This window comes from Lathyrus oleraceus, chromosome 7 (genome assembly GCF_024323335.1).
Source record: "Lathyrus oleraceus cultivar Zhongwan6 chromosome 7, CAAS_Psat_ZW6_1.0, whole genome shotgun sequence".
Lineage (NCBI taxonomy): Eukaryota > Viridiplantae > Streptophyta > Magnoliopsida > Fabales > Fabaceae > Lathyrus > Lathyrus oleraceus.
In genome coordinates this window covers 75,487,456-75,499,156 of record NC_066585.1, presented here as the reverse complement: position 1 = coordinate 75,499,156, position 11,701 = coordinate 75,487,456, and the positions used below count along the sequence as shown (strand labels likewise).

Below are 11,701 nucleotides of genomic sequence, written 5' to 3'. Positions count from 1 at the left end.
CATCAGAATTCAACTTGTGATTTGTCTCAGCAGGTGTGATTACAAACTTGCAATTCATCGGCTCAAATCTCTTCAGAAGCTCAAGTTCATACTTCAGTTGATGCAAGATTATACCCTTTTCTGAGTATATAATCTCCATCCCTAAAAAATATGTCATATTTCCTAGATCAGACATCTCAAACTCATTCATCAACACCTTCTTGAACTTAGTTATTTCATTTGAACAGCTCCATGTTGGCAATATGTCATCAACATAGAGACACACCAGAATCATATTTCTATCAAATGTATGTTGGACATAAACATCATAGTTCATCTCACATTTTATGAATCCTTGAAGCTTGAAAATAAATCAACTTTCATATTTCAAGCTCTAGGAGCTTGTTTCAGTCCATACAAGATTTTGTACAACTTATACACCATCTCTTCCTGATTCTTTTTCAGAAATTTAGAAGATTGTGATACATAAACTTCCTCTTGTAAAGGAATATTCATAAATGAATATTTCACATCTAAATGCATCAAAGATCAATTCCTGTTAGCAGCTATAGCAATCACCAGTATGGTTGTTTCATGTCCAACTACATGTGCAAACACTTCAAAGTAATATAATCCAAATTTTTGTAGAAATCATCTAGCTAGTAACCTTGCTTTGTGTTTTCCAATTGATTCATCTGACTTTAATTTCACCTTGTAAACTCATCTCACACTAGTGGATTTCATGTCCTTTGGAAGCTCAGTCAACTCCTAAATCTTGTTTCTTTCTATAGCCTCAAGTTCTTCTTTCATGGCCTTCAGCAACACTTTCTTCTTGAGAGTTTCTTCAGTACTGACTGATTCATAGTCTACCAACATGGAACACTTAATAATTTCTCCTTCAGAGTCTATCTCAATATCTTGCAACAGTCAAACTTGACAAATCTTCTTGGTATTTGTATGATTCTTTGTGGCTTCTGAACTTGTTCAGAATCTTCTTCAGAAGCTGGAACAATATCAGATGTTGGACTACCGTCAGAGTCTGGTCCACCTCCAGAGGCATGATTACCACCAGAGTATGGATCATCATCAAAATTTAGATCAGAATCAGATTCACCTTCAGAATCAAATTTTCCTTCAGACTCTTCTTTAGCATCAAAGTCACCTTTAAACTTTGACTCATCTTCAGACTCAGAATCTCCTTCAGAGACAGATTCTTCTTCAGGGTCTGAAATATCTTCAGAAGTTAACTCGGGTGTTAACACTGCACCAGAGTTGGATTGAGACTTGTTCCAATCTCACGCTTTTGATTCCTTCACAATGACATCTATGTTGAATTCAATTTTGTTAGTGAAAGTACAATAAAGCTTATAAGCACATGTATTGTGGTACTCTACAAGCAATAAAACGTTGCTTTTGTCATCCAACTTCCTTCTCTTAGCATATGGTACATGTTTATAATAAACAAAATCAAACACCTTCAGATGGCTCACACTTTGCTTATCTCAAGTCCACTTCTAAAAAGGAATTATTTCCTTCAGCTTCTTAATTAGACACTTGTTGAGCACATATGTTGCGGTGGAAACAACTTCTCCCCACAATGTGTGAGGAAACTTTTTCTCCTTGAGTATGCTCCTTGTCATATCAAGCAAATTTTTATTTCTTCTTTCAGTAAGACTATTGTGTTAAGGAGTGTGTGGAACAGTAACCTCGTCCCCAATTACATTCTCCTCAGAGAACCTTTTGAACTCTGTAGAGTTGTACTCACCTCCACCATCAGCTCTGAGAATTTTTAGCTTCTGACCACTTTATTTTTCAGCCTTCACATTGAACTTCTGAAACTCAGCAAACACTGCTTAAACTTGATGAGTGCTACACGTGCCATTTTTGCCAAGTCATCCACAAATGACACAAAGTACTTGTTTTCTCCAAGTGAATGTACTTCAAATGGTCCATATACATTAGAGCACTACTCTTAAAGCATATTTTACTCTTGGAGCTATTTCTGATCCAAACGACAATCTAGGTTGCTTACTTTCATGCATATCTCACATGACTTCTTAGGCTTCACAATCTTAGGAATGCCATGTACCAGTTTCTTAGAACTCATATGCCCTAAGTTTCTAAAGTTCAGATGTTCCAATCTATTGTGTCACATCTCACTATCACCTTCAGCACCTTCTGCACTAAGACATTTAATTTCAATTGTCTCTACATTCACCTTGAATATTTTGTTGCTTCCCTATTCATACTGCATAATTAGCCTTTGATAAGAATCACACAACTTCATGAGATTATCCTTCATAGTAACTGAAAAACCTTTCTCAATTAGCTGAGCTACACTCATCATATTATTATTCATGCCAAATATCATTTATTAGAACAGTTTTGCCATTTTTCACTCTGACCTTGACATTTCCCTTTCCTTCAGCATTCAGATACTTATCATCAGCACATCTGATTTTTATCCTCTTTCAAAAGTCAAAATTAATCAACCATTATTTATTTTCAGTTAGATGATTTGAGCAGTCAATGTCCATATACCACCAGTCTACCAAATATCCATCATTAATTCAGAAGCCATCAATAGCACATGTTCATCATCAGATTCTCTTTGAGTTATATTTGCTTCTTCTGATTATTTTTTCCTTGTTTGACCAGCAGTCAGCAACAAAATGATCAAATTTCTTACAACAATAACATTGAACCTTCTTCTTGTCAAACTTCTCATTTCCCTTTGGATGTTTCTTCTCATCAGAATTGGAGACTTCTGACTTCTAATAACAACTACCATGTCTCTTCTTGGCCTCTGACCAAGATTGCTTATGATTCTTCTTACTAGAAGATGTCTTCAAAGCCTACTCTACCTCTCTTTCAGAGATTCTCTCAGTCAGACGCAACTCTTGTGTCTTTAGACTATTTTGCAGCTCTTCAATTCTCATGGTGCTCAAATCCTTAGAATGTTCAATTGCTAAAACAATGTAATCAAATTGAGGAGTAAATGATCTCATTATCTTTTCAATGATTACTTGTTCAGAGAGAGTCTCTCCACAAGATTCAAATTCTTTCCATCAAAGACTGGAAACTTTGTGTTCAAGTTACCGTTTCTACCGTTTATCTTTGACCTTGTGCAAAAATTCACTCAGATCTAACCAAACACTCATGTTTCCTAATCCCTCATAATCAAGAAAAGTGATTTTGATACAATTTCGAACTTTAATTCACTGTAAATTTCAGAACCGAAATCAATCACACACGTCTCACGTTCACTCGTGTTTTCCTTGGTGTTTTCCATAGATCCGCACGGGAACTTTAGATACCAATTATTAGTGCACAAGAAAAAGACGATAAAAATGATAAAGATGGATGAGAGAGAGAAAACTATAACAAACTTTTTAACATAATTGATAAAACAGTTATGGATCAGAGTTATCTTACAAACTAAACCACACTTAATTTATATACTAATCAAAGCCTAAAATGAGATTCAAATGCAAGTTAAATGCAACTAATGTGAATTTGCATTACACTTTAACAAATTCTTCCTAAACCATTCATTTCAAAAATTGAAATAGTAACTTAATCTTCTCTAAATAAAAAATGTGAAATGTTACACACTTTTTAACACAACTTCTACAAACAAGTTTTAAAAACAGTGCTGGTAAAATTCTTAAGATTAAAACTTATAATAGTGCAGGTAAAATTCTTAAAATATGAAAAAGATTTATAAAAACTTAAAATATTGCAGGTAAAATTCTTAAAATTTAACCGAAACATTTGGAAGAGAAATATAGAAACAACAACAAAAATCCAAAATAGCAAAGTACTAACATAAATTAACTAAAACGTTGCAACTAAAATATCATCCCTCAACAATGACTTGTAAATCTACTGACAAAAACTGACCTCAAAAAGAGTACAAAAACTCCGAAATTAAGAACAAAAAGTACATTATGAACATGACAACAATGCACAACAAAATCAGCCAAGTACGCCATTGAACCGCGCGCGATGATGTGAACTACAAAACTGTGCTCACAACTAGCCAAAATTTCGAGCCTCGGTTACGCCATTCTCTAAACTTGCAAGATAATAGCAAGAAGACTCCATGCAAAAAATTATAAAGAAAATAAAACTAGATAGTAACTTCATTCTGGTTTGTTATGTACCTCACCTTCTGAAAACTTTGAGTGAGGCCTCTACTAAAGGGAAAAAAATCTGAGCCCCTTTTTCCTCATGTCAATATACATGGGGGTTGAAAACTGAAATCATGATGAAATGTATTATGGTGCAATATTGAACAGTTAGTGCCCTCTCGTCAGTCGGAGTTTCCGTTTGCAGACTCTTCTCCGCTTGCTAAAGTTGAAGGAGGAGCTTGGACGCGATTCTCTTCGTTGCCAGCGTTGCGAATTTTTCCAGGTCGAACTCTAACGTTGGCTCCGATTGGAAAAGGCTCCTGTAAAGACAAAGAACTTGGTCAAACAACTCAATTAAGCGTTTATAACATAAGTGCTTATGCATAAGGTATAAGTTGTTTATACGGGCTATCCTGAAGAGCTTTGAAAATAAGGTGAAAACAGTTAGTTTATTTACCATATCGCCGGCATTTGGGCCTTCTGTTTGAAAGAGAATAGGGCGGCAACGTTTATCTTCGTTCATCAGGCTTGAATTCTGGAAATGAGCGACAAGAGAAGCTCTTCCTTGAATTCGAGCATATGCAAGTGATGCTACTTTTTCACTGTTAAACTTCTCCCACTTTTTACCATGGAAAGCCTGTGAAACAATTCGTTTTATATTAGTTACAACAATTTAAGAAGAAGCAACGCAAAATTCAATGCTGTACAAGAATCTCCGAACAACCTGGTGGAAAGGAATGATTTGAGCAGGATCGGTCATATTTATGAATGCATATCCAACATTACATTTGTTCTGCAAACAGTGTAGAATTTAGTTAGAAACATATTAATGATTTCATCTCAAAAGGAAAGAATCGATGAAGCAAAAAATAAATACTTGCCTTGAAGTCAATTGGTAAGTACAGAAAGTCATAAGTTCCCCGACATTGCTCATCTATGGCAACAAGTAGCATCTTTGAAGTATACCTAACAAAAAAGGAAATATCATTGCGACATTCAGCTGTAGACAGAAAATGAATAAACAGCAAATAGATTAAAAAAAAGGTGAGGACAGTATTCTCGTACTTGTTGGGAATGTTTTTTATCATAAGCGTTGTTCGGATGTCTTCTCCACGGAGTATGCGGCCCAGATCAAGTTCATATTGTTTCCTATCAGCCAAGCTAACGGTGTTTGCTTCACTTTTACGACTATAAAGGTTTCTCATTCGATCATTGGTAGGATCAAATTTCGACACTGTAGTCGCGGGATGCTGTCTCCCATAGAGAATATGAGACAATGGATTAGGCGAGCTCTGCCCGGCACTGGACGATAGTTCAGTACTGTTCCCACCAACATGTGAAAACATGTTATTATGAGGAGAAAAGTCCAAGGAACGCATTTGCCAAGAACCATGAAAACCTCCGTTTCCAGGAGAACCCAAGTGAAAACCAGAAGCATCAGGAGATTCTCCCAGGTAAGAGTTTTTCCTGTCCCAAGGAGAGGCTGTAACAACCGGTGCCGATCCAACATGATGGTCCAAATGTTGTGTTCTCAGCATATGAGGTGGTGTTCTAGCAAAGCTTGACATCTGGGGCAAGCCTGGAGAACCGTTAGCAAATGGCGGGGTTTTCTGCCAAGGCATGTTACTCGGTGAAGATTGCTGATGCGAATTGGAGCTGCTCCACATATGATTAAGCCCATGATGCGCGCGGATGCCGTTTCCTGATGACCCTAGACAAAACAAAACAAAGATTTCACACAAGGATTCCAAAGTAAAACTACTAAATCCACATTACAAATAAGGAGTGAATTCCTAACCTCCTCCATTGAATTCTGCTAAGTTCCCAACCGAGCTTATTCCTTGGATATGCCTTCCATTAGAGGCTTCCGTCACTCCAGCGCCTATATTACCAGCCTTGTTGCCAATGGTGCTTGAAAAGTTATAAGGACTAGCATTAGACAAGCTAGCATGATACTCTGGTAGAGAATGAGGATGAAATGTTGTTGGACTAGACGCAAATTTCATTGCATCGACAAGGTTAGTGGACTCGGGAACACCAGAAACTTTTCCAACAGATGCCCCTCTCAAAGCGTTTTGAACGTTGGAATTGGCATGAAAGAAGGCATTATCGGTAAATCCATTCAAAGGCTGTTGCCGCATTGCAGATTGAAACCTCTGGTTGTATCCATTTTCCAAACCAGCAGAATCAATTACTCCAGACGACAGTGTTGCTGTAAACGATGTCTAGTGAGACCAAGCATAGCATTTTCTTCCAATGAAAAAAAAAATCGAGGTAGATAAAACTTACGCTTTTGTCGTAGTTGTAAGTTGTCAATAATGCTCTGACCAAGATCTCGTTCATCTTGCACCTTATGAGACTGCTGCATCAGACTACAAAAGCAAGGTTTTTGTGGTTTTTAGCAGAAGAAAATAATATTTAGAAGGAAAGTGTAACTACTTTTTAATCAAGAAGATCTATCATAAATATGCATATCCAACGTAAATTGACGAAAATCGTTAAAAGAGATACCACAAATCCGAGAAACAAAAAAGTAGCTAAAAGGAAGTGGGTATAGCCACCGTGTTGCAAACCTAGGATGGCCAGGTTCAAGCTTGATCTGCTTCCCAGCAAATTCAATCCGGTTCAATGCCCGAAGTGCAGCTTCAGCAGCTCGCACGTCATAAAACTCAATAAACTTGAGATGCTTCATTTCTTGATATTCATAGATCTGCAATTAAGAACATAACATTTAAGGAGTCTTGAATAATCTTCATAAAATAAAAGCAACTAAGATAACTAAAAACCAAAATCAACAATTCGCACTTACTTCTTTGATTTCTCCGTAAAATCCAAAGATATGTCTAAGCTCATCATTTAAAACAGATGAATCGAGACCAGATAACATCAGTGTACCATGGCCAATATCCTTCTCTGGAGCATTAACCTAAACACGCAATCAAGTTGAGATACATCTTTAGGAAGAAAAAAACATATTAAGTAAGAAACCGAGACGATTGAAAAAAGCTAAGTACATATACCAGTACTACTATACGACAGAAGAATAATGACACGACCAATTATATCCGAACGATGGCTATGGAAATTGAATTATGCAAACAGAACGTGTTATTAGGAAAATACCTTGGGAATCGAATAATGTATGTCCAGCTTCCTAGACCTCAATGGCCTACTCTGAAGGGCTTGCATTGCTTTCTGTGCAGCCCTTAGATCAAAATAAGAGATCATGACAAACCCGCGATGCTTGCAAGCCGCATAAATAGTTCTGATATCTCCATATTGCTGCGAGAAAAAACATAGCAGTTCATTTAAATTTCAAGATTAACGGTATCAAATGTTACTTGAAAATTTAAGAAAGCATCTTGCACTTGCGCCGAAAAAGAATAAAGACACACCTCAAATAGAGTCTTCAGCTCGAAGTCCTCAACGTTGCTATTGATGTTTCGAACAAAAAGTGTTCTTGAAGGCTGTTCAACGAAAGGAAGTTTTCCTTTAGAACCTCCAAAGAAACCGTGATCTCCATCCAAACCAGTTGCTCTTTTCAGCGAACTTAAATGTTCATCTCCTTCCAGCTCCAAGCCTCCGCCGCTGCTAAACAAATCAAAATCTTCGGAATCATCGTTCGTCCTAGTATGAGAATTGAATTCTAACTCATCAACAACACCAGAAAACAGATCATCTTCATCAGGAAGGAGATTATGTATATAATGAGCCTCCATCTCTTCAAGAGATTTATACGGATCTTCCTCCAGAAGCGAACCGGAAGCAGCCGGCTGGTCGGACAGAAGATCATTCCCCAATAAATTCACTGCACCAAGATAGGCATATAAATTATACATACATACTCAATTACTATGTAACTATGCCAGAAAATATCTTACAGTTTATGGTAAACATATCCGACAGCGAGCTAGAGAACAAACTACTTTCTCGATGGACAGCATTATTCGCGACAAGCTTGTTCCCGATTAAGCGATGCGAGGTCGGTGCTGACTGCCTAAAAACATCAGACCATGGTTGGGGATTGTGATGAAATGATTCCCTGGAACCTTTCAATACATCAGCAATGTCAGGTAGCTTTTCTACGCTTCCCTCAGATAGATTAGTCTGTGACATCGGAAATCCAGATTTTGCGTTTACTTCAAAGGGTGATGAAGCATTCAATCTGTTGCCAGGTGGCGCTATCATTCCATTCATTCCTGATAAAATTAATATAACACAACTAACTCATTCAGCAACACGGAACATGTTTTACAGATAAACACAGCAGAAAAATCAACATAAACATAAATAACTAATCGATTTCTGAACCAAAGTTTGAGTAGTTCATTCATGCCACAATGATAAGTTCATAACTTTCTGTTCCTCACCTTGGGGGTGTTGGACATTCATGTATTTCGGCTTCCTCAATCCAACGTTCCTCTGCACAAACAAGTTCAAGACGAGTTGAAACCAAAAGGTTAATAAGTACTACCATTTTTTGAAAAATAAAACCCGAAATCTGAGGATTTAATTACTAGCTAAATTCTCTTTAAATATCATTTAAGATTGCAAAAGTACATGTTATAAAACATAATTAATGTTTGTGTAAAGTGAAACAAAACAACTGTTTAATTTTCTGGAGATATAGATATTATCCATTATCTCTTCAATTTAATATACCTAATCTTTACATGATTCTCTTTCTTAATCATTAATGTTACATTAACAAAAACAATCCAGAACAAATATTATCATCAAACTCATAAATACCTCAGAATGAAACGAAATATCATCGAAAAAATTATCACCCCTCTGATCCATAACTTGAAAAGGCATCCTTCAGCACAAAATCTGGAAGAAAAATAAATTAATGATAAAGTTTTGCTAAAAATTCTTCACTTGCTAGCTTCTTTGGACTCAACAAGCACCATCTTCATCTGCAGAAAAAATAGATTATTTTAAAACTATATACACAAAAAATTAAGCAGAAAATAGTTGAATACATCTTCAACTAAAAACCACAATTGAAACCTGCTTCTTACCTACCAAAGACCTAACACAATCGAAACCATTTTCAAGCAAAGAAAAAATTGCAGAAAATTGAAACAACAGAAAAATTGCATAGAAATCATGAAATTCTGCAAAATAAAAATGAAAAAAATCTAGCTCAAGGGAAATTTAATGGAAAAGCCCTCAACATCAATAGATCAAGCACAAAAACCCAAAATCTCAAAGATGGAGACGACTATGAACAACATAAACAAACTCTATTCTGAATTCAATCTCAAATTCAGCAACACCATGAAAAATAAAATATAAAAAAAAAGAGCTCAAAAGAAATGTTTTTTTTAAATAATAATAAATATATCAAAGCAAGCAAAATTCTCACCTGAATTCAAACACCATCTATCTTCAACAGAAACAAAAAAGTTGGAAATTCTCAAAGGAAGAGATAGAGGGCATGAGAAAAAAGAAAGAAAAATTGAATCTTTTGTAAGAAATAAGGAGAATTATGAAAGTGTTGATCCTGTAATGTTTTTATAAAATCTTACCTCTTATATATGCATTGCTTTTGCAACAATAAAAGAATAAAAAAAAATGAGGTGAATATTTTTTGTTAGAATTTTTTTTTGAGAACCCAAACACTGGCTCAAAAAGGAACAGGAGATCGGAAATTGGAGGTGAAAATAGAAATTCTGGCCAGAGTAGGGGAATTTGCCGGCGAGATTATGCTCGCCGGTAGCGTTTTTTGTTGGAGAAAGAAACCAGACAAAGGCAAGAACAATGGGAGTTTTTTAAGACTTTTGTAAGAAAGAGAGAAGAAAGAGAAAGAAAAATATATAGAGAGAGATACAGGGAAAAGTGTAAAAATAAATTTCTTGTTTTTAATTCAAATAAAATTAGTTTTCAATTTTTTAACAGAACGATAATACAAATATATTTTATTTTATTTTTGACAAAAAAAATGGAAAGCATTTTTAAATGTTAAAAAATGATTAAATAGTAGGTTTCGAATGAAAAAATGGAATTCTAGAATGTGTTTTGTCACACAATTGATGCATTTGTATAGTGATTTTTGAAAAAAAAACAAGTTATTTATTTTTTGAGATTAAATAAAATTTACTAAAAAACTGTTTAAAGTTAAACTTAATATTTGACAAAAAAAAATATCAATTTAACAGAAGCATGAATTTATTATTTTATTTTAAGTTTATCCACTGTGGATCTAATATGCATCACTTTTACTTTGATTTAAAAAATTAATAATTCATATTTCATTAATTTAATAAAATTATTGCAATTAATATTTTGATTTTAAAAAAATATTACGGTCAAATTTTTTATTAATCTTTTAAAATTATAAAATTGTATTTTACTTGATTGTAATTTTTTAATCATTAATAAAATAATAAATATAATAATTTATTAAATTAAGAGAGAAATATATATATATATATATATATATATATATATATATATATATATATATATATATATATATATATATATATATATATATTGATAATAAAATAATTTATATCGTCAATCAATCACGGACGTGTATATTATAAAATTACATATTTAATTTTAAAATAATAATATAATATAATAGAATTTTATAATTTTATTGATGATATATACTACCTTTAATTTTATAAATTATTTATTATTTCATTTATTTTTTAATTAATAAACATACTTATCTCAATTCTCAAGTGCTTCAAAATTTATGTTATTGTTTTATAATAAGTCTATACATTTATATTTTCTCTATTTTTCCTTTTTTTTTCTATTTTTCTTATTTAAATTACTTTTATTTTGATTCTTCTATTTATAGAACGCGGTTTTATCTTCAACCTATCAAACTTTTTTAATCTTTAACTATTTTTTTTTTGATTGGATAATAAAAAATTAGATGAATTTTTAATTTTCTAGAATTAGGAAAAACTCTAAGATTCAAAGAACTTAAACTTTATTAAAAATGGGAGTTTGTTTAAAATAATACTTTTAAAAAATTATACAACTACTTTCTTGACTCATAGGTTTTTCCTGAATATATATCTTCAAAATAATATTTTTTTAAAATAAGGAAAAAGATAAAATTGAATAAGATAAAGATAAAGGCAACGTTCCTCCTCCTTCTATTTCGGAAAAAAGGTTGTAAGTTTCCTCACAAATTTGTCGAATAGTGAATAAAAATTGCAAAATTATACTGTAAAAAAATAGAAAAAAGAAATAAAAAAACAAAAACTTGTGTTTAAGTTTAAGATCTGTTGTGTTGTGTTGTTAAGTTACACATCCTGATGGATCAACCATCTGCCGCTGTATCAAGGTGAGTGTCGTGTACGATAATGTTTTTCTTTGGATCAGAGGCCACCACTCTAGACCAGGGTACAAAATGTCTTTTTTTTCTAAAACTCTTCTTTTAGTAATAAAAATTTATTACTTTTTTTATTTTATCACGTTGATTTCTTTATTTTTAATAGCTAAAGTATAATTTTTATAATATTATTCGGTATTTATCATGTCTTACCTCAACTTCAATAATATTGTACCCTATACCGTTAAAAAATACACTTCACTTCCAATAAAAAAATATTCATTTA

At 33.5% G+C, this 11,701-nt stretch overlaps 1 protein-coding gene across 3 annotated transcripts; it reads right to left on the bottom strand.

The window, feature by feature from the left end:
* Nucleotides 1-3,783: 3,783 nt before the first annotated feature.
* On the bottom strand, nucleotides 3,784-9,926 carry LOC127108283 (protein MEI2-like 4). Of its 3 annotated transcripts, none has more exons than XM_051045732.1 (15): nucleotides 9,484-9,926; nucleotides 8,865-9,031; nucleotides 8,483-8,534; nucleotides 7,994-8,311; nucleotides 7,508-7,920; nucleotides 7,236-7,394; nucleotides 6,922-7,038; nucleotides 6,674-6,822; nucleotides 6,402-6,484; nucleotides 5,911-6,324; nucleotides 5,178-5,823; nucleotides 4,994-5,078; nucleotides 4,837-4,905; nucleotides 4,570-4,749; nucleotides 3,784-4,432 (listed from the first exon to the last, which is right to left on the bottom strand). In XM_051045732.1, the coding sequence occupies exons 2-15, from the start codon at nucleotides 8,928-8,930 to the stop codon at nucleotides 4,295-4,297; spliced, it is 2,889 nt and encodes a 962-aa protein (XP_050901689.1). In that variant the 5' UTR covers nucleotides 8,931-9,031; nucleotides 9,484-9,926; the 3' UTR covers nucleotides 3,784-4,294. The 3 variants fall into 3 exon arrangements, with proteins under 3 accessions (XP_050901689.1, XP_050901690.1, XP_050901691.1); XM_051045733.1 differs by having other exon boundaries at nucleotides 9,647-9,926; XM_051045734.1 differs by having other exon boundaries at nucleotides 6,686-6,822; nucleotides 9,484-9,925.
* Nucleotides 9,927-11,701: the final 1,775 nt, after the last annotated feature.

Coding starts and splice junctions, on each gene's coding strand:
- LOC127108283 (XM_051045732.1), bottom strand. CDS start 8,930: ATGCCTTTTCAAGTTATGGATCAGAGGGGTGATAATTTTTTCGATGAT. Junction 8,312..8,482: donor GAATGTCCAACACCCCCAAG/GTGAGGAACAGA, acceptor TAATTTTATCAG/GAATGAATGGAATGATAGCG. Junction 4,750..4,836: donor AAATCATTCCTTTCCACCAG/GTTGTTCGGAGA, acceptor ATTGTTTCACAG/GCTTTCCATGGTAAAAAGTG.